This window comes from Melospiza georgiana, chromosome 5, assembly GCF_028018845.1.
Source record: "Melospiza georgiana isolate bMelGeo1 chromosome 5, bMelGeo1.pri, whole genome shotgun sequence".
In the NCBI taxonomy this organism is placed as follows: Eukaryota; Metazoa; Chordata; class Aves; order Passeriformes; family Passerellidae; genus Melospiza; species Melospiza georgiana.
The window spans coordinates 38,001,752-38,029,681 of record NC_080434.1 but is presented as its reverse complement, the minus strand read 5'-3'; the positions used below and the strand labels follow the sequence as shown (position 1 = coordinate 38,029,681).

Sequence of the window (27,930 nt, the reverse complement as noted above, 5' to 3'; positions counted from 1 at the left end):
ATGGTTATTTGTTAACAGAAGAAATAAAGACAAACCTGAAAATTCTTCAGCAAGCACATGGGAGAATTTTTAGACAAAGTCCAAGACTTGCAAAGTGCTCAGTTACAGATCACTGTCCTAATCACTGTCCAGACATAATTAAGGTTGGAATAAATGGACCTAAGAGGATGTTGGATCCACAAACTCCATCAATTCCTGAACCAGCCAGTGAAACCATCAGCAGTGCAAGGATTGTTGTTTCCACTGTCTGCAAGGAATGAGAAGGAAGATTCAAGCCTGTAGGAAGTAAAAGGGGCATTCCTGAGAGGCAGCCGGAGCTGTGGATGGATGAGGTGGTGGTTTTGTCCAGCTCACTAAAAGGACAGCAGGTGAAATATTCACTCTCCTTGCCCTGCCCCATGTTAATCATTCACCTAGCATATTTTTGACAAATACCCAATCATATGACAAAAATAAGTCAATATTCTTCTCTGGATTCTTTTGAAGAAAGCTGGCTTGCATTCCAAGAAGCACTTCTGCCTTTACGAGGCAACACCTCAGTGCAGCAGAAATTCCCATGCAAATCTACAGCCTTCCACTCTTTCAAGTTGTTTTTCTTCACACTTTTAGGGGGAAAAAAAACTTGATATAGAACACTGTTAGGGTTTTTTGTTGTTTTTATAAAATTTTTCAAGATATCACAAAATTACACACACTAAAAGCTTAATCTGAACATTTTCCAATGAAAAATTGAAATATCTTAAATTTATTACTCGTATATACAATTTCAATCCAAATTTACATTCGCATTTTCATGGGTAGCAAAAGGCATGGATCAAACACAGGATTGAGATGTGTCACTTCAGCATATTTATAGGATATTTACTTCAAATCTTGGTATGCGTTCATTTAAATTTCTTTAGAACAGGCCACTGACAAAAGGCTGGATTTTGTGCTGAAATGGTAGAAACTGTGGGGAAAGTCACTGCTACCATCCACTCCTTTCAATGCAAACATCCATCATTTGTTTCAGTGAGATTCACAGCACAATGATTGAAAAATTAACAGATTCACTATAACTTCTGGGAGCTGTTAGTTTAAAGCTCCATCTATGGCTGTGCTGTCAGTTTAAGGCATCTGTGCTAGATATCACTTTATAACTTTTTTTTAAATTAACTGAAGTAATTCTGCAGTTAACTAACCAAAAGCTGGAATTCCTCTCACCTATCCCAGAAGAGAAGTTATTCACTTGGTTCTTCTTGAGTCTTTAAAAACAAAGTAGTGAAGTTAATAAGACATGACAGGTTATAAACATCCCCCTCTTTCAGCTACAAAAATGGATTTGTATTTGAGTAACTTACATTCAGTGAAATTGTCTTGAGACCTGTTTGAAATCACTTAGGCTTAGCGAGCACAATTTAAGCAGAACTTCATTCAGATATTGCAAAACAAAGCAAATTAAAATTAAAATTTACAAGGAATACTTCCTTTCCCTCCAAACTAATTATTACTTGAAGAATGGAGAAAAAATAAAATTCAAAATTATGCTTCTCCTGCTAGACTTCATAATCATAAGAGAATTCAAATGAAGACACCTCTCAAGCCCAGAGTATGAATAGTTGGCTATTTTAACAATCTGCACAAACTGTAGATACTGAATGTTAATTTAAGACACTACAAAATCAAAAGCTCAATTTTCCCCTGTAGTTTTCTGTTGCTTGAGTTATTAAAGAACCAGCACTGAAGGAAATACCTGCAAAACTATCCCAGTTATGTCCACTCAAACTCCATACTTAATAAAATACTAACTATGGAGACCCTGAAAAAAATAGAAACTCTATCTTTAAATAGAATCCAGAAATGCAGTTTCATATACAGCTGCATGTTCTCCAATGTGCTTTTGCAGAAAAACATACTTTTTGATAGTTAGCCTTGAAAGCCAACCTGTCACATAGATCCTTCCTTTCCATTTAATATTCTACATATAATGGAATATTTTTTTTGCTTTGGTAAAATACAAATAACAGGGAAATATGGGTAAGGAAAGCACAGTAAATAACATGGGTATACATCATACCTTTTTTTAAGAAATCTGAGCTGAAATGTAAGGCATCCCTCGAAGTATTTTTTTGCATATGCAAGGAATGCAGTTCTTTGTAAACAAAAGCTTGAGGAAAGCAATACTGAAGCCAAAGAATCTTCCCTAGCATCCTTCCAATGATCCCATAACCAAGAGCAACTCTCCTAGGGCAAGTGTTTTGGAACTATATCCTGCAAAAAAGAGCATCCCATCCTCTGTCTTCCCACATTTTTAATCACGCAGTAGAGACTGCCTCGCCTTGAAGATCTCCAGATTAGGGGAGTGATGCCAAAGTTGATTCTCGAGGGCACAAGCTCATCCAAAGTCTTATTTTTCTGGTACATCACTTTCTATAGATTTTGTGGCTTGCACAGTATTCCCAGAGGAAACACTTCCCAGTGCCCTGGACTGACAGGCAGTGGTGGGTTTGGTGGTGGGAAGGGTTTTGGAAGAGTTGGGCTGATGTCTGTGGTGTCCGGAATCCTCACCTGCTCTCCTCCTGCCAGATTCTTCACCAAGAGGAGGCTGAAAAGAAACATGGGCAGCCTGTTAGGTGTTGTGCCATAAAGCCAGGTATGTTTTACCTCCCCGCAGACTTGTAGGACTGAAAGGAGTACGCTCTTTGAATTTATCAGGCTGCCATTTCATCCAAGCACTGCTCTCAGATTACCTTACAATGAAAATATACCAAATATTATGTAAAATAGGCATTGAAACTTAATCAAATATTATGTAAAATAGGCATTGAAACTTACATCCACCCTGAAGTCCTCCAATCTCTTAAATTTACTCAGGTATTCTTGTAGTTTGGGGTCAACAGCTGGAGTCTTGTGCTGAGAGTATTTTAGGTAAGCCCAAAATTTTTCCAGTCCATACAGCTGACCTAGCAACAGGAAAAGATAATTTTACTGCTTTGCAAAGGTCGAATTTAATTATAAACTTAATTATTCATTGGTAACTATAATTTCAAGAGAACTGAAGATAAAAAGAATATGAATAAAAGCTGTTCTTGGTTAGTTAACAGGTCAGTGCCAAGGAATTGGGATTATCCTCAACTAATGTTACCACATTGTGAGCAGTGACAGGCCTGTGATAATTACCAGCTTCATAGTCCCTCTTTGTTTCTTGTTGGAAATCCTCAAATATTTCTTTCCTGAATTTCTTTTCCAGGCCATAGCTGTAAAATCTGAACAAGCATTCCAAGCCGTACCTGGAACAGAACACAGAGATACAAGAATCCACCTTGTCTCTTTGCCTCAGAGAAACAGAGGTGGGGAACTGGGTGCAAGGAAGGGAATTCCATCCAAGAACTAAAGGGCAGTGACAATTTCCTTTGTGGTCATTTTCCTGGTATTTTTGTGAGGCAAGAACCAGTTTGAACAAGTAAAATGAGGTTTAAGAATATCTTCACCTACAGAAGGAAGAATGTGAGGAGAGTTAGTACAGAACTGACTCGTCATGGTCAACATGTTACAGGATTTTGTAGAATTCAGAACTGATTACAGGTCAGGAAATGCTGCACAGCCAGCTATTCATCTGCACAGCACAATTCTATACTGATTTTTGCTATTAAAATAATTTATACACACTGCTATGTTAAAGAATTACAAAAAGTCAGGTGCAGCACTAAAAAGGTTCACTGCAGATGTATGTAAACTTCACAGTCATTGAAAGGAATGGTAAGGCCTCAGGAAAAAATACCAAAATACCTGTAGTGTTCTTTTGCATCCTCTAGAGCAAGCTGTTTGAATTCTTCATACATCTTCTTGTTGAAGTGATCTCTCAGAAAAAAGGACCAGAAACGAAAAAGTGTGTTCATTTCTTGGGACTGGCCAATTCCCAACCGTTTCCTCTCTGGAAGAAAAAAAACAAAGGGAAGAACAAAAGCACTATTTTAATTTTTCACCAGAATATTTTAAAGTGTCTTGTCTTTAGTAAAAAAAACACACCAGATTTTCTGGTAACTTCAGATTTGAGGGTGAATTTTTTTGTCAGGGAATGTAAAGTAAATGGAAAGCAGGGTTCCTAAAACAGAGGCACCAAATAAATTTTGCTTGCCTTTCCCAAGGATGAGGAACAATGGGAAGAAAACTGGTTTTAGACAACACCTGGAAGCTTCTAAAAGTTTTAGGAAGCTTACCTGTTAAACACCTCCGCCGGTATTTGTGGTACACCTGCTGAGTAAAGCCATTTTCCTTTAACAGTTCGTGAGATGGGTGCTGGAATTTGGGAAGAGAATTTGGAGTACAGCCATATCCTGCCAGTGGAGCTCCTTCTGAAGGTGAGGCATTGGAACTGCTGGAGGAAAAACCCAACATATTTGATGCCTTTTCTGCAGAGTCAGTTCTCACCCACCCTGACCAACACAAGAGCTGCAGTACGGTCACCTGGGGATGGCTGCACTGCACCTGGGTTTGAGTGCCCCTCAAGAAAATCAGATTTTGTGCCAATACGGCAAAAATAAAACAGCTTTGGACAATAATTAAACATTACTGTCCTGCTTGATTTTAAATGACCGCTGAAGTGAACATCAGTGCCTCTAGTAACATTACTGCTGCTGTATCATGGATCAGACAACACTGTGAACACAAATCTGCCTAGCTTGTTTCCAGACAGCTCTGCATTCCATGTTTTTGTCTTTCTTGATCATTCTTTTCTTGCTTCCATTGTATTTATAAATTGCCTTTTATAGCCTGCTTCTCCATTAGCAGTGACAACTACCTGCCAATAAATTTTGAGTAACAGCAACAGCATTTACCTCACGGAGGAAGTTCTTGGCCTGTGGTCTCTGGAATCCATCACCCAACCAACATGGCATTCCAAGGGAGGATTTGTACTGTGGCGAGTTTTTCTTTTTCTTGGAGCCTAAGAAAGTAAATGAAGGATTTATTTCCCTAATTTGACTCCATTCATTGCCTCCTTTTTAAAACAGACATCTAATAGTTTTCTATTCTGTTATCTAACAAGTTACAAAGTCACAAGACCACAGTTTCATAACCTGAAGATTAGTCTTATGTAACTAATCAAAAGTCTGAAGCACTACACTTCTTTCAGTAAGGACTTTCAAGGAAGAAGACTCAAAAAGCATTTAATAGAAATAAATAAGTGAGTATAATAAATATTTTGGAGTTAAGCAATAGGAGTAGAAGCATTTAACTTTTTGCCTTTTAATTTTTGTTAAACCTGTACACACAAACATGAGTTTTATAGGCTTTTGCTCTTTTGGTTTTACTTTTAAATATGTTTTTCCATTTACCTTTACATCAAAGGATCTTGCTTCTTTAACCACAGGGTAGAACCTGGGTGTTTTGTTGGGATCCTGGAGCCTTGGGGTGCGAGGTGTTCGTGGGATGAAGCCGGGGTGGAAACGGGGGGAATCTGGGACTGCTGTTGGCAGTGACCGAGCCATTCCTGCTGTGGGAAGTGCTTCAGCACTTGGGAAATTGCAGGCCAGCTCCTCTGCTAAATATGGAGGCAGGGAGGAGAAAGTGAGGTGGTTTTACTGAGCTCCTTTACAGATGCTATTAGCATGTAACCCAGTAAATGTTAATAGTATCACAGTATCAGAAATACCACCAGAGATAAGATTTGGATGTTGTGACTGCTCAGTAATGTTATGACACAAGTAGTAAATTCTTCTAATCTCATTTCCTTCCATCCCTGTTTCCCACAAAAAAAAAAATACTGGTTTCTATAAAATGTTTCACAGCTTCGGTTTAACTTTACACATTGTAAATTCCAAGTCAAACAAAGAGCACCTGGTGCTGGTAGAGAGTGACAACAAAGCAGAACGAGCACCAGCTTCTTGTCATTCAACTGAAGCCAGACTACCCGTGAACAGTTGGCAATTTGAAAAATTAGCAAAGAAAAAGCCCCCTCAGACTGCGGACTGAACCAAAATTAAAATACTGCACAGGCAGAAAGAGCCAAAACTCCTACAGAGTTGTTCTTTATTACAGAGATACTGAAAAACAAATACTTCCATACTTACCTTTCTGTAACCCTGGAGGTCTTGGAGGAACTTCTTGGGTTGGATCAGCAGTTTCAGGTGCAAGACTAACAAATTTATCCTTATTAATGAGGTTCAGCTTCTTAAAGTTCTCAATCTCTTGCTGAATTAGAGAAAGCAAATTGTAAATGTAAAGCAGGGCAATAGATACCATCCTGAGAGACAGATGCATTTCATGAAGAGAAAATAAGCCAGAACTGATACGCAAGTACCCACACACCTGTCTCAGGTGGGGCATGTCCATGGTGGGTGTTAAAAATCTCATCAAATCATTGTCAAGTCTGTACCAACAACAAAAAAGGAAAAATTCTCCCTTGAAGCTTGCTATTTCTCACTGCCCTCTTCATGTTTGCTGGTTTTCTTGGTGCATTCTAATCTGTATTCTAAATTCTATTTATTCTAAATTCCATCCACTTTATTTCTTGCTCTTATTCTCAACAAGCTTTTCCACCTTTCTCATCTTGCTTTTGTGCAGACATGCTCCATTTGTCCATGCAGCTGCTTCCCCCTCTTTGTGCACAGATGAAGCCCCTTTCCCTCACCACTCAGTGTTTAGATAAACTTCATCCTAACTATTGTTCTAACAAACCACAAGGCCAACAGAACCTTAATATAAAACTATTTTAAAATTACTCCTCCTCATCCTCTCATCTCTCTCATGTACCCCCCTTCCCCTCTGGGTAAGGGTTTGCAGTTGTTATGAAATAAACTCACAGAACAAGAAAACATTGGAAAACTTGAACCATCTCCAAAACGTTACAAAAAAAATATTCATTCAGTGTTTTTGGTCAAGTCTGGTTTTTTTGCAAGTCTGGCAAAACTTAGGTTTGCTTTCAACTGTAAAGACAATTCAGCAGACCTGCAAATTACTGTCACTTTGCTGTAGCATTTTACAACTACACAGCAGAAGGCTGAAATTATTGTGGAAACTGTTTGGACAGGCACGGTTTTCTAGTCAAAAATTGAAGAGAATTACCTTCATCATGGCATCATTTTCACTCTGATCCATCCACAAATCCTGTTCATAGTAGTACAAGCCATCATTAATGACTTTAGCAAGTTCTGATGTAATTTTTGCACGGCACGCACGGTTGCCAGCACGGTCTCCACAAGGATGTTTTTTCACAAATGGTGGTGTCTGTGTTACAATTAAAATCTTGTTTACATCCTGATCATCAATTTCATAATCAGAATCACTATCTGACCAATCAGTAAATTTATTTTTCCGACACTGATTTTGTTCCATCTCTTCATCAAACAAAAATTCAAGTTCTTCCTGTTCTTGTTCCTCCTGAGGTGGGGGTGGCTGGTGTTGATCTGGTTTTTGATCAGGTACAGGAACAGTCTCCTAAGTTGGAAAAGGTTTTACATTTGAATTGGATAATGATTTTCCAAACTTTATTGCATTCTCAAGCATCACATATGTTAAGATGTTTAAACCTTGGTTTATAGTGTAACCTCAAAGTTGGTTTTGCATTTGTTTATTTAAACATAACATAAAGGTTTTGGATTTTACCTTCAGCTTGACAGTGGATGCACGATGCCTCTTCTTCACTTCTATCCAAGGTTCAGAGTCCAAATCAGGCAAACTTGTGGACAGTCCTTTAGACATTGTCTGAAAATTACTTGATTCAGCGTTTTCCTTTGGACTCAGAGGGCTCCCCACTCTTGGAGAACTTGGTGCAGACTCTAGCAGTAGAAAACAGTAGTTCAGTTCCTGTTGTGGACTGCTTTGGTTCTATTTTGTTTGTTTTTCAATTGTTTCACTGGTCTTTCTTTTAACCACAGCTACCATTTTCCTACCTCTCTGGATAAACACAACACTGATCAAAGAATTTTTCATTTTTAAGAGACAGCTTTTCACAGTTCACTCAGCATTTCAGAACAAAATCAATTCTAAGAATTTATTTCCACAGAAAATTTCTTCATAGCCTGTGAGACATTACGTGTTGTTGAGGAGAAAAAAAAGAGCAGCATCATTAGGATCATTAGGATCTTGTTTTCTCTGTGTCTTTCTCTAGCTCTGTGGATGGCTGCCTAACTTCATTCTTCCCATTTAATTTCAGCCAACATTTTAGGAAAAGATTCCCTTGCCAAGGGTTGTCAGCAAACAAATGCATCTCCCTATTAAAAATGTGAATGAGTTTCCCATCCAAAACAAGGATGCCCCAAATAAAGAGTGAACTTCCACAAAAATGAAGCAGAGTTTAGGACTAGTTTAAGATTACTATTACTAATTCCACTGTAGCCCACCATTCTATATCCTGGAGAATGGTCACAGCCATAACACACAAGAGACATTTTTATCTACTTCACATCAGCCATGTGACTTGGCAAGTGCAAGGCTGGCAGGCAGAGCAGCTGAATAAACCATTACCAAAAGTACAACTTCTATTATGAAATCAGTATCATGAGGCAAATTTCCTAAGCTAGACAGACAGCCCTAAACTTATGTTTCTGTAAAATAAATCCTTTACCAGTATGAGAGCCAAAAGTTTGGCCTGGTATGAATTCTGGACAATTGATGAGCTGGGAAAAGTCAGTTGGAGGCAGGTTGCATGGAGGAGGACCTGGAATTGGCCACTTTTCTGGATCAACCCTTTTTCTTAGTTTCTGATCCACAGTTTCAACTTCTGTACTGTCCTTTAGGGCCTGTGTGACAAGCATATAATATCATTAAAATTATCAAAAAAGGAAAAAAAAATAAACACCAACTTGGCCACTTATAGCCTTGTTATAGAATCCTTGTCATTACAAAGAAAAATTTTTCTTAACTGCATAGTTCTGAAGCTATGAAGCTCTGAAAGCACAAAATTAACCAAGGAACTTTTCAAACACATGCTTCTGAATGATTTTACCTCCAAAATGAGTGCAGCATTCGTGGTCAGAGCTTGCATCCGACGGAAACTGGCGATCAGTGACACAGGCAGAAATCCTTGTTGGTCCATCTTCCTCCTCAGGAAGAAATCTCTCTCCAAATTTTCTGTGCTGAAATAATACTCACTGCAGAACAAAACACACAAACCTGAGCTTACTCTATGGTTAAAGAAAATCCTAAAGCAGCAACCTAGATTCCTTGTTAAAGGCTTCCATTAAAACAACAGAGTATTTTGACATCAACAAAACCATTCTTCAGCAGAAGACCGAGAGAGCAGCAAGGTTAAGACAGATTTATGACTCAGTACAGCACAGAGGGATAAAAACCAAAGCCTCGTAACATTTGCACAACCAAAAACTACTCTCCAGTTTTCCTTCACCCACCCCCTCTCTCATTACTTACATGGACTGAAGGGAACAACACTGTCTTGGCCCCCATAGAGATGAAGGACAAGAACTGCAGTCCCACACAGCAGTACCAGTTCATCCTGAACTGAACAACCTTTTATTGTCCCAGTTTCCAGTGCATTGGAAGGCTTAAGTATCCTATCTGAGTGCTGAGGCACAGATAGATACCCTGAACCATCAAGCATGCTTGTGGGAAGATGAGAAAAAAAATCATGTTGGTTTTGGCATGAAACTGTACCAAAAAAAGGCACAAGTTCATGGAGGAAAAAAGCCTTAAAGAATGGATGATGTTGAAGGACAAGGACATTTCTGGAGTCTGGTAATACCACAGAGATGAGGGACAAACAGCAGAAAGACAAATTTTCAACAATGAAGCCGCTCTAGGAAATAATCCGGGTGTCAAAGATGTTTTATACTTAGTGAAGACAAAAAGCAAAGAATTCAAATCATGATCTGTCACACAGAGCAAGGGAATGAGAAAAGGTCCTATGGAAAAGAATGGAAACCCCCCTCAATTGACATGGCAGCTGAAATCTAGGCCTTTCATAGAGCTTACACACCACAGCATGATTTTGCACAGTACATCCAAGGAAGACTAACTCCTCATCACATTCAGGAAAACACAGGTAAGGAAAGACTTAATGGAAAGCAGTTCAAATTGTATGACAAAAATAGAGGGAGCACACAAAAGAAAATGAGAGGGTATTAAAATGCCGAGGAAAAGAGCTGCACATGCAAATGGAAATAAAGATCATTCTACTTTCAAAAAAGAATAAAACAAGTCTCTCCACTGAAGCTGGGATCAAGGCCAAAAAGTCTCCAAGAGCAGGGCACTCTGATGCCATCACTGACCCCAGCAGCACCTTGATACCATTTCTTTCTCTAATTTTTTGCCCTGAAGAAATGTGAAGGAAAAGCTGGCTCTATGAAACACACAGATCACACAGAGAATATTCTGAGCTGGAAGGACCCACAAGGATCCTTGAACCCAGCTCCCAAGTGAAAGGCCCATGCAGGGATGGACCCTGAGACCTTGGCAGTATCATCACCGTGCTCTGACCAACACTCAGCTCCAAGGCAGAATGAATTTAGTCTCAATGCTGGACAAGACAGGACAAATGGAAACACTGCAATTAAATCAAAGAAAACAGAGAAGAGAACAAGGCTTTTGGAGAATTAAGCTCTACCTCAGAGCCAAGTATGATCAGTGAAGCAACTGGGCACAAAGAGATAGTTTCTTTCAAGAATATCCTGTCTACTGTTCTGAGCTGCTACAATATTTTTCCCCTCCCTAGAAGATAAGCAAGCACAAATGCCATTAACCAACATTTTACTGGCGTTACCTTTACAATCATACAGTAAAGGTAAAATCCTGTAACGATTCACCTAGTTAAAAATTCCACAAGCAGAAATGGACAATGACTGAACTTGACTCAAACTGCCTCACTTGATGTCCATCACTCTAGAAAAAGGAATGTGAAAGACCATTAATGATAAATGAAGACAATGCATAAGTTTGCTCCAAGTAGAGGGACAAACCTAAACACACACATCCCCCCAGCTTTTCTCTTCTGCCTTTTCCTCAGAGTCCCTTTCCTTATTCTTGAATTGATGTTTGAACTTTGATTTGTTTATTTTCTAAAGCAAGAGGACTTTTTAAATGGAGTTCTGCTGCATGCTGCAGAATGAGGAGCTGCTAAGCACTGAAACTTTTCAGGCTGACAACTTCAGCCTCTGGTTAAAAACATAGAAGATATTTTTGTGTGCAATCCAAACTTTACTCTCTTGTATATGTAGCTGGTTCTTGGGACAAGCACAAATTGCTTGATAGCAATGTGTTTCTTCCTGTAATTACACATCAACTCAGTTGGACAGTGTCTAATATTTTTCCTCTATTAAGCAGGTAAACTTTTAAAATTTATTCATCCAATAGGATTCAATCTCACTTCTTTAATACATCCTGATTTATCTTGGACTCCAATAGGATCTCTGAGACATAATGATTTTGTTTATCTTTATTCTGTATATACTTCCTTCTTTGGCATAGTCACTTTCATATTTTATAACTAAATTATGAAAAGCAGACAAAGCCACCCCAATCTAGAGGCTAATAACAGATAACTGAAGAATAAAGTCTGTTTCCCATCATTATTAATGTGATAAAAGAAGGGAATAAATAAAAAACACCTTCTTTTTTTTTGTCTAGGGAGAATAAAGTAGTGAAGTTCTGTTCTAAATCTGCTCAGGAATCTCCCTCTCATGGAAAGCAAACTCCATAACCAAAAGCCTTAGGAGTTCACAGCAGGCAAGCAACCAATGGCCATGCCAAGTCTTCTACCAACACCTGCCAACCTGTCGGTGCCAAAAGGGAATACCAAAATACCCAAAGTCAGGTGTGACCAGTGCTGTAACTGACATTTTTTCTCAGCAGAGGGGACATCATCATGTCCTACCTTAGCAGGTCTGGATTCTACACTGCATGCCCAGAAATCTGGCCAACAGTGGAGTGGCTGTGATCCTCCCCCACTTGTCTGAGCACAGTGAAGGCCGAATATCCTGACATGGGGGTACATGTCCACTGTCAGGTCTCCTAGGGGCCTGGCAGCAAGAGCAAAAAAAGACTGCAATAGAAGTTTTGAAGTTGATAGCCACATGTCAGATACTTTCTGCCCTTTAAAGAGGCTTTTTCTCTTCCTTTTTGCGTCAACTGTAACAAAAGAAGCGAGAATAAAATGAGCAAGTTGCTGCACAGAACACGAGGGCAATCAAAAACCACCACAGAGGCATCCTGAGAAATGCAAGTACAGAGGATGAAATATCTGCCAGTGGTGGAAAGTGTCTCTTTAAAATGAACTAGTGCTTTCCAGGCCCTTTTAGACTTGTCTCCTGGTGATAATCAGCCTTCCAGATGGTTTCTCATTGCCTAATGGTATACACGAGAAAGTAAACATTTCAGATTATTGAAAAATCAAGTTTCATTGCAAAACTACTCTCTCTCAGTTACATGTTTCAGGTGAAACACACTGAAAACATCAAACTAACGAGACTTCTCAAAGTGAAATTGAGAGCAAATAGGGGGAAACATCACCCAAGAAGAGCTTTACAGGCAAACAGACCAACAGTACTCAAAAGCACAAGCTCAGAGACATCCATATCTCAATTACATGACAACATAAAGAGGGCTGTGTACCATAAATCAAGCAGTTATACGAGTTAGAGCCAGACTACAGCACAAGATGTAGAAACAGCTTCCTTAAAACTCCTCCCCATTACTCAAGATTTTCCACCCACCAGTCAATAAATTCGAGTTGACACTAGTAATGGTGTCAAAGTTAACCCAAAGTGCCTTAATCTTCAATTTGACATGGATAGAAAGGATTCAACACCGTTTGAAATGAAAATATTTATACATTAAGCAATCTACTTACATTTGGTGTTTGATATATTCCTTGAGAAGTGCTTCATCCACAGAATACATCTGAACTCCTGTTCCATCACCATAGTAATAAATCACACCAGGGTTAAGCTCAGGCTGAAACACTTGGTCAATTCCTTCACCATACAGCTCTTGATAACCAACTGAATAGTCAAAGTTCACTTCAACACAAAAGAGAACACAAAATAACAAGATCAGAAAACTAAAACAACATTATAACCACAGCTTTGATAGTTTTTGCCAGGTATCTGTTGGATTAGCATACTGCTGGGGTTTCCTCTGCCTCGTCCTCTTCCTCGGCTCCTGCCCCTTCCTCTGCCTCTGGAGAAGCCTCGGCCGCCGCCGCCGTCGCTCCTCACGCTGCACACCTCGTCATGGTCCTCCCTCTTGTCCCTGTCGCGGCGCCAGCCTTCAGGAGAAAAACAAAACACCAAATAAATACCTGCAGTCACAAAGAAACAGCCTGGTGGCTCCAAGGCCATGCCAGCCATGGTCCTTCATGGCACCAGAGTTCTCAGCCTGAGCCTCAGCCACGCTGAGGTTTCAGAAATTCTGAAACCTCAGAAGCTGCAGGAGAGGAGCAGGAAAGGTGTGCCAGCCCTGCCAGAGGGCTCAGGAGGTCTCAGCAGCAAGGAGGTAATGGATGGACAGGCAGTCAATCCCAAATGCTTCTGAAGCAGCTGGGTGCCAGGGTACCAGTTGTTTTTTGGGGGTTTGGACTGAAGGCACTTGAGACAATATTTCGTGTTCAGACTTATTTCTTATCAGTAAAACAGTCTGACAACCATGAGTTCAGCAGCTTTTCATTAGAAGGCACAAAAGAGCCAACAATCTCTTGTTACAAGGTCTTTTAAGACCAAACTATCCAATGAATAACTGACACCGGGATTATTTTCCCTTTTAACCCAATAACTGATCCCAACGAGCCGCAATGGGGACTTTTCTGCCCAATTACAAAATGCCACCCAAACCCATGAAGAAGAAGCAAGAAGCAGCATGAAGAAGAAACCCAGGACAACACCCTGTGCCCTCCATCTTGCTTCCATCCACAACACACTAAAAATCCCAAAACCTCAATTTCTCACTAAGTGATACACCTACACTGCTCTCTATAATCTGTTTCACACTTTTGTGGATTCTAGTCTAACTTGAAGTCTAGGAAACTTTCTCCATGAGTGAGGGTCAAAGCCAGTGCTCCCCTGGGGGTCAGGGCACTCCAGAGCAGACAGAGAAATATTCCCTGGGTTTCCACAGGTGGACACCCTGGTGCCAGCTCAGAGGTCACAGCGCCCATGAGCAGCTCAGAGATGGAAGGAATTATCACAAAAGCTCAGTCTCCTCCTGTGGACAACTCCCACCACTACTGGAGTCTACTGGAGTGAGATGGGAATCTCAGAATTGCAGAATGGTTGGGTTGGAAGGACTCTTAAAGACCAAATGGTTCCAGCCACCCCTGCCATGGGCAGGGACAACTTCCACTGGACCAGATTGCTCAGAGTTTCATTCAGCCTTTCCTTGAGCACTTCCAGGGATGGGGCATCCACAGTTTTTCAGGTAATCCTACTGGATCAAACTGAGAGCTTCTAAATTTAACAAAGGACTGGCTAAAGATATGTACTAAAAATTGTATTAAAAATCTTGCTTTAGTGAGCCCTACACATGTGTGCTCACACACTCAAGCCCTGTCAAATAAGGCTCTGAATTTACAGTAATTATATTACAGAGAATATAATCTATATGTGTGTGGCTTTCAGTCATTTGACCATCCTAATAAAAAACTGCTGAAGGAAGTAGTGATAACTGGTAAAAATCCTCCCCCCACCTCTATCCATCCTTCAGACATCCAGATCTAACTCTTACATCCACATTCCTAAAATGACTTCATAAATTCCTTATCAGTAACATCCAGTAATTATTATAATGAGCAAACATTCAAACTGGCAATGTATACTGCAATTTTCAAACTTAAACCAACAAACTTCCACTCAGCCTAAGATTTCTGCCACCTCACCAGCTGTGTTCCCAGCACCTGAGGACCAGAAGCAGCAGCAGTTGTGATGTTAGTGCAGCTTTTTGCATAGCTGTGCTGAGAAATAGGTCAGGGAGCTGAGGGAATCGGTCCAGCTCAAAGGAAAAAACAACATCAGCAGAACTGCCAAAGCAGAGTTCAAAGTGTAGCTCCACAAGCAGCTGCTCTGGTAGCAACAAGCTGTGGGAATAGCAGCAGAGCAGGACTCAGCAGACGCCTTCTGAGGCTTTTTCCCAAACTTTCTGCACTGTGAAATTGTGGGATGAGATGGTGTAGGCGCCATGAAGAGGAATATAATATAATAATTCTATTCCTGCTGGTCACTGGCAAACATAAACATCAGGTTTTACCTAAGTTTTGACACAAACTGCCAGCTCACTGATATTACACTTTATTTGCCACCACCAGCAAGACCCAGAGAGTGAGAAGCACTTACTTCTTGCCTCATTCCTTCTGTTGTTATGAGGTATTAACTTGTTTGCTTCCAGCACAAATCTGGAGCTCGTTCGAGAGCCCGCTCTGTCTTGACTGTCTGACCTCACGTCGTCCAAGTGCAGGGGCACCCATTTCTGCTTGTTACCTTGAAAAGTTAATATATTACTCTTTATTATACTAATACTTGAGGTTTCAGCTCCTGAAAAGACTCCATAGAATTTTCCTTGCAAAACTAGCAACAGTTAAATTTCAAATTTTAAAAAGCGGGAGAAACTTAACATGGAAATTTTAATATCTTACAAATACTAAATCAAAGCAGTAAACAAGAATTTCTGAAACTGCAATGAAACCTCACCTAAACCTCAAATATAAGAAATAAAGGCAAACACTTTATTTAATGGCTTTTCAGATGCTCTATGATCAAGGATTTACAGCTATGTCAGTGTTAAATACAGACAGTAAATTCCTTGCTATATAATTTCACAACTTGTATATGAAACTTTGAGATTAAAATAAAACATATAAAATTAACCACCCCAATAAAGATTTCAATTACAAATCATACAAATTTTCCTAAGAATTTAGCTGTGGTACTGTACTTGCACCTCCAGATATTCAAAGTTCATTCACATGCATCAAAGCTTTTTTTTTGTTTCATTAGCAAAGCTTTATTTTGTTGTATTTGCAGGCTGGCCTAAAGTATCCATTAACAATTTATTTAACTAAAATATTGATTGGTATTGTGGGGTCCATTCTTTTGTGGCTAAGAAATATAAGCAAGTACATAAAAAATGTCTTCTCTGCACTGGGTGGGGGGAAAGGAAAACATGTTTTACCTGTGGAATGCTTTGCTTTAAATTTCCACTTAGACTGAAAAAATTTAAAGCAGTATAGGTTTTTAAAATATATATCTATGTATATAGGAAGATTAATAAATCTGAACAGCAAAGGTCTGTAGGATCTGGAAAAACACCAGCAGGGAAGCAAGAAAAAAACAACTGATATTGATACACTTTCTGCTGTTTCTCTAGCCTATTCCAATCTCCTGACCAAAGGAGGTTTGCTTCCGATTCTGAGTGTAACAGATTGGATCAAAAGGAAGCAAATAATCTGGTTTTGTTTACAAATGATCATGCTAATAGTAGAGCATGAAAATGGAAGTGCTGGTGTATATGCAGTAACACACACACACACACACATATATACATATATTTTTTTAAGTTAATTTAACACAGTGCTACCTATCGAGGGAAACAAAGATATCAGAGACAGAAATGGCTTGTACAGCCATGATAAAATCTTCCAGAAATCCTCAGAGCTCCAAGGACCATCAGCAGAGCATGAGCTGCTTTTTCCCCAGAAATCTGACTGAACAGAAGGCTCCAAACCCTGAGGGAGGCAGCCTGGCTGAGGCTTCTATGCAGACACCAATATATTCTGTATTCACCCAGCAAATGCACATCATGAGAAGTTTTATTGAGTCACTCAACTGGAATCAATGCAGCTGTATGAACAGTGCCTTACTGCATTATACACAGTGCCTAAACTCACCTTTTTTCCTTTGGTTATTAGTTTGAGCTTCATCTTCACTAGTGTTATCTGCTGGACCATCTGGCTTTGCCTCAGGATTGTCCTTGATTCCATTATTGCTTTTTTGATCAGATTTCTCCTCCTTTTCTCTTCTATTTGTTGGCTTCTTACTATGACTTCCAGTCTTACACTGTAAGAGACACAGGTAATTATTTCTGTCAGTACAGCTGCTGATAGCAGGAGCTGTACATTTCCTTCAGCTATTAAAATTCTTTTTTATTCCTGTTCTCAGCCTCTTCAGCAGGGTGAACTTTAAGAATTGCCTTTCTTTGTAAAGTCCCTTTATAAACAGCTTTATTTTCTGCTAACATGGCAACAGCATAAAATGAATTTTTAGATTAAGAAAGTCTTTGGGGATTACAAAAGGGGGACAGACCTTTTAGCAGGGCCTGTAGCAATAGGATAAGGGGGAATGGCTTTAAAATAAAAGAGTTTCAGACAAGGTATAGGAAGAAATTTATCACTAGGAGAGTGGTGAAACAGTGGCACAGGTTGCCCAGAGAGGCTGGATGTCCCTGGAACATCCTGGGAAATATTCAAGGCCATGCTGGAGGAAGCTCACTTGATCAAGTGGAAGATGTCCTTTCCACTTGGGTTGAGGGAGCTGGATTAAAGACCTTTAAAGGTCCCTTCCAACCCAAATAATTCTGTGATCAGATATAAATTTTTACCTGCAACATGAGACATTTTGCAGACATTTCTGCTAAAGAGAAAGAATTTTCCTATGTTGTGGAGACAGCTTTGAACTTGCTGGAATACATACAGTAGATACTGCAGTAGGATGCTCTAATTAATTTGAGCACAAAGCCTTCCCCTAGACAAATAAACTAAATTTAACTACAAACTGAATGTTATTTTGTTTTAGAGACACTACATGAATTTGGACCCTTTCAGCTATAAAATGCATGTGGTTGAAGCCAGATGTTGTGGTTTTCCTGCCCAAGAACACAGTAAAAGCACCACAGGGATGCTGCTGCAGAGCTACAGCACCGTGAAATGGCACCTCACCACTTGCAATAATCTGTGCTCTCTTCTTCTTTTAAATAGCATCAGAGAGGTCTAAAATACATTATGCACTTATCACTTGAGATAAAGAGGATAATTTGACAGAATAGATGTTAGCTTAAAACCCAGAAGGGGAAAAATACATCAGAGGAATAAGGTAACTAAGAATAACTAAATTGTGTTCAGACAATGGGCACTAAGCACTCTGAGCCACAAGAGAGGGCAGCGTGTTCACAACTCCAAAGGCCTTTTCATCTGTGCAGAAACAGATGAAAACATCAGAGAAGGTAAATGAAACTTCTTTAACAGTGGAGTTAAAAAATAAGGCACTATTTAATGCACATGTCTGTGGCACACCACTAACAAATTCCAGTACCAGTGCAGACAGCACACACCAGTATCCTGAATTACTGACAAAACTTCTACTGAAACCCTACAACACCCAAAGCACATTCTGGGATATATAGCATGAAACAGATAAGCCAATATGGTTAAAAAAAAATAATAATCCTGAGGATTCCAAAGGACACTTACTTCATTGTTTGCTATCTCGCTCGGGGTCGGCCAGCTTGTGATATCACCCAAATCATCAGCCTGAAAAAGTGACAAACAAAAAAAAGTTTATATTCCTTCCTTGGCACAGCCCTTTTAACACAAGAAAGATGTCAGTCATGGCTCAGAGAGCCAGACTAACCCCTGGAGCAGAGCTGTCAAAAGTAGCTATTTTTAAAAAAGCAAGTAATACAACAGAAAACAAACACACAACTTTTGAAAGAGTTTTGAGCTCACATCAGACAATTGTCAGATTAAATGCTGTCCTACACATGTATGATTAGAAGGTGTCTACTGCTCAAGGCTTTCAGTTTTTGGAAAAACTTGACAGCTATTTACCAGCCTAAAAGGGGTGGCTGTACAAAATTTTAGGAACTTAATGTTTCAATGAAAGGACTTGCTGTCTCCTGTAAAGGTAACTTTATGCACATAAAGTACACTCATCACATGAGATGCAAAGAGGATTTCCAAAACCAATCTAGCATCTCTTCTACTCAAGTGATGCTGGGTTTTTTGCAGCCCCTTCACATATTTATGGAATCCCAGTGATTATTTAAACAATAATGCCTTTCTTTATCCTTCATCCATACACCAATTTAGCAACGCTCCTAATTTTAATTTCCCTTTTTTTTTATTTCTCTCGGTTTTCTATTACCAAGGCATAACATAACACTTCTGGTTGGAACTCCAAAATATCTTCTATCCTTTTATTAGAGCAGTATCAGCTATTTATCATACAAGCAAAAATACAGACCTTGCTGCTTTTTCTTGACCTGGGTTTTCCCGCTTTTATCACTTTAGTGGAATTTTGTAGTTCTGAAAAGGAAGAAAAACGTTTTCAGGTGGAGAATTAGGCTGCACTTCTAAAGAATAAGGCAGGTGTGTGTTAACAACTCTGCCATGCTCTATCATAGTACACCAAAGTGTTTCTGAGGGCTTGATATCAAAGCCAATGAACCTTTTTTTTCGTGAATAAAGTCACTAATAGTACATGACACTGAAAACTCACATTCATAATAAGGGCAAACACTCTTGCAAACCAGGTGTACAAGATGCTGCCTTACTCTGTAATTAATCTTTTTTTTTCTACTAATTTTCTACTTTTTTTTCAACTAAGAAGTTCAAGGCTATGTAAAAATGGTGGTATTTTAACCTAACAAGTGGCTAAGAAAATCCCTGATACACATTTAATAAGTCCTCCTATTAAAAGCTATATTTATAGGGCAGAATTAATGAAATATATAATTATGCAAGCAAGGGGGAAAAAAACCATTAAAACAATTATATATTCCCAAATTCCTAGTAATTTTCTAAGTAATTACTCAGAAGCCAAATAAAGTTTAGCCATATAGCTCAAAATCAAGCCATAGTAAAAAACAAACAAACAAACAACAAAGGAAAATATGCAAAGAGGAAAATATTACTTTGTTAAAGCCTAACCATTATAATAATGATCCCATCTGATCTCCTGAGCAAGAGGAAACCATCTCTTAATTTCTTCAATGCTCTCCCATTGGAGAGCATGCCTTCCCATACAGAGGGAGTCACAGGCATTCCTGGAAACCTCCCATTGGGTGTTTTATTGAAACGCTGAACGTGTGTGAAATCACAAATGGATTATTTTATATGGGGATAACATCACCTCCTCAGCCCTTATCTCTTTCACATCCAGTGACTAATCTCCCTTATCAGGGCTCCACACTGGGAACCCCACCCTTGTGCCCCAGTGGCTCTGGAAAGCCTCTCTGGCTGCTTCCTGGAATACACAGCGAACGTTACAACACAAACTAATGCTTACTCCACACTCCAGCCTCAATTTTAATATCATTTATAGCCATATCAGTGATGAATTTCATGGATGTGCTTCCTACAACCTGGACATCTCACCAGACACAAATCCAGTGAATCCTGACCAGCATCTGCCAGCAGGTTTTTGCCTCTCCTACAGATCTGCTCTTTAAAACAAAGACAAAACACACATCTCAATTAACTTCAGACTGAGAGCTTTAAGAAACACACAGTGACCATGTAACCCTAACTTTCACTTGCCACTCAGTAGTAAATTAATTACCCTTCTACAAAACAAGACAAACAACTGCAGGGGTGGAGCAGCAAACAAATTTGTAATTCTCTCCAAGAGAGCTGCCAATTAGCCATGCAGGTAAACTGAGTGGCTGTAAACACACATCCCTGTCCAATTACCTGACTGAAGCCCTTTTTCCACCTGACAGCACTTTTACTCCAATTGCTGCTGAAGGATTGCTCTGCCAGAGCTGCTGCTCTGCCTGTCAGCAGGGCGTAGCGAGGCACCCACAAGTGCAAGGCTCATTGTTGCTGCACTCTCTTAGTCATGGGATATAATTTATTCCAGGTGGCAGGAAAAGCTGCCTGAATGGAGCAGAATGAGACCCAACTCGTTTGAAGGAATCTCTCTTATCTGAATGGAGTAATCCAAGACTTGGAAGATGTATTTGCAAACTAAACAAAAAGAAAATATTGGGCAATGCACTGCCTGGTGGATGATGCCCTTTTGGAACTTGAGATCTCATCTCACTCTGTGCTTCCCCACCTCCACAAAGTTCCTTGTCCTGCTAAAAAAGCCATGCTGAAAAGCAAATTTACAACCAAATTTACCAACAGGTCCTTCCTGGGCAGCTTTCTGGGGCTTATCACGTGGGAGCTGGACTTCAGTGTGAAGCATGAAAGGGAAGATAAAGGGGAGGGAAAAACAAGAAGGAGGGTGGGAGAGTAAAAGAACATAACATGACAACACTGAAAGCTTTTACCCAGCTCACACCTTTTCTGTTGTCATAAACAGGCCTAGAGCCACAAAACACCTGAAAAAGCATCTGGACACAGGCAAAGCACGTGTTCAGATAAAAGCCCCCTGCTTAACATCAGCCTGGGGCTTGGTTTTAATATCCCATAGCACCCCAAAATGGCCTTTTTAGTCCAAATAAACTATTTCACTTGTTAATTCCAACACAACACATGGTTTATTCTGTGGTATGCTAGAAGGAACCTGTTAATAAGTGGTGTGCTGTGCTGATGAAAGAATTCACTGCTCTTCAATGATTTTACTCGCTGGTTTCAGAGTTTTGAGGGTGTGAGAGAGAGAAATAAATTATGAATTTTAATTGCCAATGATCATCTTTCAATCACTGAGCTCCATCCAGTAGGGATGGCATTCAGATGAAAACAGGAATCAGCCTCCAGAGCCACTTTTATTATGGTTCTTCCAAGTTTCCCAACAGACCACATCCTAACAGGAGGCAGCTCCTGCAGAAAGACAAGGCTGTACAAGCATGCCATGAGCAGCATGTCAACACAAACGGAACAACAGCTCTGAAAAATGAAAAAGATGAATTTTGGAACCACTAAAACTGCAGCAATCCTCAGGGACAACAGCAACAGAGAAGGAAAAGCAGAGTGGATGGCCGAGGAGCAAAGTTTGTACATAAGAACTCTCACCAAACTACCCCTGATCACAACCTCAATAGGGTCACAAGACAATAGGATCACAAGTTATGGGACTGCAGAAAGGATGGTTTGAAGCCCTGCAAATAAATAGCCAGCAAGTAATTTTTTCTGATGGAAAGGGAAGATGATACTGCCAATTTCCTCGAAAAGCAAAGTCTATCAATACAGGTGGTATTAATTCTGATTTTTGATACAAACGCTGTTGATGCTGTGAAGCTTTCTAGACAATGCTCAGGTTTTACTTTTACTTGGACTGTACGTGTGTTCCCTTTTGTGAAGGAACAGCACCCCATAAATACCAGAAGTGCTTCAGGGAGCAGATAAAATCACCCAGCTCTTCAAAACTTTATTGGAGCCTGTGTGTTGAACTTGTACAATATTTTTCTTTCAATGCTCAGTTTGGAACTAGACAGTATATTCAATTTTTAAACAAGGTAAGCTATGCTTATATCTATTGTTTTAACAGATGAATTATTGCAAATGTAACAAAAGTTATTCCTTGGAGAATATCATTAATTAAAATCCACAGCATGGATTAGAGCAGAGATTCTGCAAAGCAATAATTTAAAAAAATCCTAATTACTATTCTAACATTCTGCCCTGCAGGAGTTCTAGAATTTTATATCAAAAGCTACATTAGATTGTCAATCTCCACAACATTTGAACAATTAACCAAGGCAGTGAGTTATGACACCTGCATCCTTCCACTTATTTATGCTCAAAACCCATCAATTTTTCAATACAACAAGCAATAGGGGGGGAAATTCCCAATCCATGATTGATTCACCATGATGCTATTTATTTTCTTTAAATTTAATTTCTCAGTTCTTTTTTTTCTTAGCTTCTTCATAGAAAACTGCAACCTGTGACTCAATTTCTACCAAAGTTTTCATGGTTAAATGCAGCACATGCCATAGCACAGGGAGGTGGGTTTCAGTTTCATAACAGGTCTCCAGTTTAGAAACAAAAACCTCAGACAAAAACCAGCTGTACAAAATTACACATGCTGTTATGTACAACTAAAATACTGGCAGCAGCTTTGTATTGATAACATTTTTAATCCCTTCAGGGTTGGAAAAATTGTCAAGGCTGAAACTTCTAATAATGCTTTGAATAATTTTAGACACTGCTATTAAAACACTCCATGAATTCATAAGAACTAATGAGAACAGCTGACTTAAATACACCCAAAAGAGTTGATAATCAGATAATTTATGAATGTACTCATCTAAGGTTTGCTGTTGATAGCAACACAGTGTATCTTCATTAAACTGTACTTTATAACCAGTTTTACTATCAGGCTAAAGCAAATTGATTTACACAACAGCACTACAGTGAAATGGTTCTGCTACCAAAATATCAAACTGATAAAATGTACTCTTTGATACCCCAAAATAAACACAATAAGAACAAAATAAAAGAATTAAGTGTGCACTTCTTTTAATTAACTACATCATTCAAGCACACACAAACCCACTTCAACCACTTCAGCAGCACGAGTATTTTGCTTCACTGAATATTTTCACAAATTTTATAAACAACTTTTGAATAATCATCTAATAACTCATTAGAGACCCACATCAGCTATACAAATCACATAAGGATTTGAGAACTTGTCATTCAGATTCCCTTTTTGCAACCTCACAAAAAGGACAGTGCTGAAGGTTTCATCAGATGAAGAGGTGGGAGAACTTTTGAAATAAAATTATTTCAGCCACTCAATCCTGGGTGATGCTTTTTTATGTGCAGGATGGAAAACTCACAGTTTCAACTAAAGAAGTGAGGACTTACTACAATACATTGGCTTGGCACTACAAGGGGAGGGAGGACAGGTGAGAAGCACTTTCATCACTTAGCAGCCTCTGTTGAAGCTCACTCCATGCAACCACCGTCACCAGGATTAGAACCATGGAATCACCAAGCTTGGAAAAGACCTCCAAGATCATCAAGTCCAGCCTTTGACCAAACACCACCTTGTCAACTAAACCCTGGCACTGAGTGATTTCTTGAACCCCTCCAGGGACTGGCACTCCACACCTCCCTGGGCAGTGTGCTTCAAAGCTCAACCACTCTCTCAGGGAAACAATTCTTCCTGAACTAGAGAGAAGCCTATTAATTTCACTAGCAATTTTATACCTGATATGAGTCTTTCCTCACAAATTAAAAGCAGATGAGGATGTAAAAGCAGCTTCTGAAGTTATTCTGCTTAAAAGCAAAGTTTAATGCAACTCTTGGTCAGAAATACTGAACTGTGGTGACAAACATGCCATGAAAAGTTCAGGTATGTTTGCATTGGGTGTTTGGTCTACTGCAATGACTAAAACCCACTATGGTATCTGAGACAAAAATATAATCAGTTCTAGCTACAACACTTGGACCAAATTCTTCAGCCAAAATTTTACATTTTCTTGGTAGTATCAGCTGACATTAACAGTTTGTTTCATAACAAGAGCCAGGTTTGCCTCTATCACAAACCAATCCCATGCTAAATTGAAAGTCCAAAGATGACAGGCTGGAGCCAATTTTCTCAAGTCTGTAACTATCACTGAACATACCATAGGTGCACGTCTCAGGAAACTTTGAACAAATTACACCAGGATCAACAAGTCTAGCAGGATCCAGCCCCTGCTTTGATGTGAGATCCCTGTACATTTTATTATCCTCTTTACGGATAGTTCTGCATTCCATCCCAGGAGTATTTCTGCTCATCCACTTATTATTTCACATGACTAATTTCCATACTACAACATTCATCAGGGCCTAGTGTGACAGATTCTGCTTTGCCAAGGTGCAATTAGTTTCTTCAAAATACATCCCTTGTTGCGGGCGGAGGCACATGGCAATTTCTTCCTTCAAACAGCCACCAAGGACCAGCTGCTTTGCCTTTTACAAGGGTAAGAATGGTGGTGGCTTCCTCACGGTGCTTCTGGAGGTGGCCAAACCAAAACACACCCTCCTGGTGTGTGTTCTTCACCAGTGCCCCTGCCAGCAACGCTGACTCCTTTATTTGCTCAGTTACACACCTGGCCGCTGAAAATTATGTTCTAGTACAACTCCTCAGCTTAATTATTAATTCCATAAATGGCAGGCACAACTTCTTGCAGGAGAAAAACAATATAAGGCTCTCCTAAATAATGAAATGAAGCAGACAATGTGCACAGTGTATGAACACGCTGCTTGCTGCCTCCTCCTTCCTTCAACACCTATTTGTCTGTTTTATCTTTGCTGGGAAAGCAAACTTCACCGAGGTGAAGCACTCAAGGTGCTAACACAACAAAAGCAGCTTTCCCACTGCTTCTGATGCAGCACTGCTGCTATTGCTGCCACAGCAAGGCAAACGAGTGACAAGTCCCCTTTCGTGCATGAAGCAGACCACAAGCTTCTGCCCAGCCAGTTGGATTTTGGAAGCTGGGCACAAGCAGGTACTTAGGAGAGCGTCAGTACACCTAAACAAAACAGTGCAGATAATAAAGATGGGTATATAGATGTTGCCAAAAGTTCTGCTCTTCAGCCAGGTAAGAGATTCTGTGGTCTGGAATGTGGGCTCCGTTTGTATGACCTGTATCCTTGAAACTGTAAATTATATATTTCTCTTTGTCAAGGAAGTACGTGTTTAATTCAAGGATAAAAGTGACTGTGAGATCACAAAAAAGGTTTGTCAGGTGCCCTCAGGAGCAAGTGCTGAGACTGAAATTCTGGGGAAGCGCTGGTTGAAGTATTTATTTTGAGGTCAGCAGTTTACTTGCAGCCAAGAACAATACTCCAAGAAGCTCCAAACTTCTAGGAACTCTTTGCTAGCCTAAGCACAAAGCCTGGCAATTTCAAGTTAGGTCCTTGATGACCAGCTTTGTAAAGCCGTGTCAGCGTGCTGCCCATAAAGCAGCTTTATCTTCCATGTAGTGATTTAAGGCCAGGAAATTATCCCGTGGCTATGTAAACACACCAAATCCCACCAGCGAGCGCACTGTCTGCCTTGGTCAGTGCTCAGAGCCTCCGCAGCCCCATCCTGCAAGCCAAACCCAGCTAACGGATCCTTCCCAGGGCCTTGCTGCACAAGCAGCCAAAAAGGAGCTGCGGCAAAGCGGCGTGTCTGAAGGAGCCCGAACGAGACGAGTGGGCGAGCAGCGCTCCCTGCGAGCGCCAGGGCCGGCCGGAGGTCACCGCGGGCCCGGGGTGGCCGCTCGCAAGCCCCGGGAGCTGCGGCCAGCCGGGCGCTGCTGTCCCCGGCCGCGTCCCCCGCCCCGAGCGCTGCCTGCCGTGCCCATGTATGTCAAACCCGGCCGCGCCGCGCCGCGCACGGGCCCGGCTCCGCGGCCGCCGGCAGCCACGCGCTTTTCCTTCCTAAAAACGCCAAAAAAACCCCAAACCCAAACCCGCCCCGCTGCCATGGAGGCGCCGCGCTCACGCTGCCGGCCCCGCACCTGGTTCCTGCGCTGAGAGCCGCCCGTCCGGCCCCGCGGGCGGGGAAGCGCTGTCCCGCCGGGCTCTGCGCCGCGTCCACGCGTTCTCCTTGGGCGCCGGGGCTTCCCTGCTCCGGCCGCCCTCGTCCGCCGCCTCCTCGCCGCGGGGCGAGCCGGGCTCGGGCTGCCGGGGCTCCTGGGCCGCCCCCCAGCCCCGCCGCTCCGACACCTGCGCCGCGGACATGCCCGGCCGTGCGCCCGCCGGAGGGGCCGCAGCCGGGGCGGCCGAGGCGAGGAGCCCGCGGCGGGGGAAGGGGAACCCGCCTCCTCCTCCTCCTCTCCTGGCCGCCCCGCCCCGGAGCCGCTGGCAGCGCCCCCCGGGCCGGCCGAGCGCCGCCGGCTCCCTGCTGCCGCGGGGGGCGACGCGCCGAGCGAGGCACAGCGACAGCGACCGCGACCCGCCGGGGCCGCCGCCGCCGCCTGCGGAGGGACGGGCGGCGCTCCGGGCGCGCTGCCCCGGCCCCGCCTGCGCGGGGGAGGGACCCGGGGCTCTCCCGGGCTGCGCCGTGACCTCACGCGGCCGGGAGGCTGCTCCAGGCCCTCTCGGACGTTTCGGCTCCGCAGGCCTCGGCCGCACCTGCACGGCGAGAGAAGGGTCTGGGTAATGCGGGCAGGAGGATGGGAGCGTCTCGTTGGTGAGAAGGGGGCGCAGCCTTGAGAACACGCTCAAGAGGCACAGGACAACGTGCTTGAGGCGCCAGCAGCCAGGGAATCCCGTGTCATTTAAACATTCCAACAGACAGGTGCCTCTGCCATCACACCATCCTCCTCTGCTAAAAATCGCCCAGAAAATCATCTCACGGTAGCACATACACTCGTTCCACACTCACCCATACTCGGGTCACAGGATGAGGAAAGCCACCACAGCACATTAATCACTCCTTTCCCTCTTTGCCAGCCCCTAGTGCTCCCACAATTCTCCTTGATTACACCCTAAGACACCTGCTCCTCTCCCATTTCCTCCATTCATCTCTCAGCGGTGTTTTACTCCCTTTCTTACAAAATGCCTTCCAAAAAATAACACTTTTCACTTCCAACACTTCTTTAGTGAACTAAGCAAATTCCCAAGTAGGCTTCTACAAAGCTAGTAAAATATTTTTGAGGTAGTATCACCAAATAAACAAATTTGCTGGGTTTTGCAGCACTAAAATATGTTCTGGTTGGGGTAATGCTCTTTTCTGCTATAATGAGATCATTTGGAGTTTTACCCCTTCATCAGGAAAAAAAAAATCCACCATAAATCAACCAAAACCTCAAGCAACTCCCACCACAGCTGGCACATCAGGCACTGAAACATTTTTAGGATTATTCTGGAACTTTGTGTCCAGTAGTAGCAGATCAGTCCCAGGCCAGCTGGGACTTCAGGAATTCTACAGGTCAGGAACTCAAACAGAGCAGGAAAAAAACAGGAAATTAATTAGGGGCTAATTACTTGGGGGGTGAAAAAGCACTAAATTTTGATCAGTTACGTGGTACTTGAGAAGTTTTTGACCATACTTGCTTTGCTAGCTCTGTAGGATGGAGCCTCCTGCAGACTTTGTTGGATGGACTGGGACTGCAGAGGACATAAATGCTGTTACAGTTGCTAGG

The 27,930-nt window shown here is 41.4% G+C and overlaps 1 protein-coding gene across 2 annotated transcripts; it reads right to left on the bottom strand.

The window, feature by feature from the left end:
* Positions 1-638: 638 nt before the first annotated feature.
* Positions 639-26,524, bottom strand: LARP1B (La ribonucleoprotein 1B). Of its 2 annotated transcripts, XM_058024702.1 has the most exons (19): positions 26,302-26,524; positions 19,155-19,216; positions 18,383-18,442; positions 16,805-16,973; positions 15,255-15,398; positions 13,055-13,198; positions 12,782-12,950; positions 8,927-9,071; positions 8,546-8,720; positions 7,585-7,757; positions 7,045-7,416; positions 6,051-6,171; positions 5,316-5,521; positions 4,818-4,924; positions 4,200-4,357; positions 3,769-3,913; positions 3,160-3,269; positions 2,815-2,942; positions 639-2,584 (listed from the first exon to the last, which is right to left on the bottom strand). In XM_058024702.1, the coding sequence occupies exons 1-19, from the start codon at positions 26,522-26,524 to the stop codon at positions 2,387-2,389; spliced, it is 3,009 nt and encodes a 1,002-aa protein (XP_057880685.1). In that variant the 3' UTR covers positions 639-2,386. The 2 variants fall into 2 exon arrangements, with proteins under 2 accessions (XP_057880685.1, XP_057880686.1); XM_058024703.1 differs by lacking the exons at positions 12,782-12,950; positions 13,055-13,198; positions 15,255-15,398; ... (2 more) ...; positions 19,155-19,216; positions 26,302-26,524 and adding an exon at positions 11,807-12,735.
* Between the last annotated feature and the right edge of the window lie 1,406 nt (positions 26,525-27,930).

Excerpts from the sequence above, each read along its gene's own strand:
- LARP1B (XM_058024702.1), bottom strand. The coding sequence starts at position 26,524 with ATGTCCGCGGCGCAGGTGTCGGAGCGGCGGGGCTGGGGGGCGGCCCAG. Across the intron at positions 15,399-16,804 it reads TAATAACCAAAGGAAAAAAG|GTAACAAGCAGAAATGGGTG; the intron begins GTGAGTTTAGGC and ends TAACTTTTCAAG. Across the intron at positions 2,943-3,159 it reads AAAGAGGGACTATGAAGCTG|GTCAGCTGTATGGACTGGAA; the intron begins GTAATTATCACA and ends TCCTGTTGCTAG.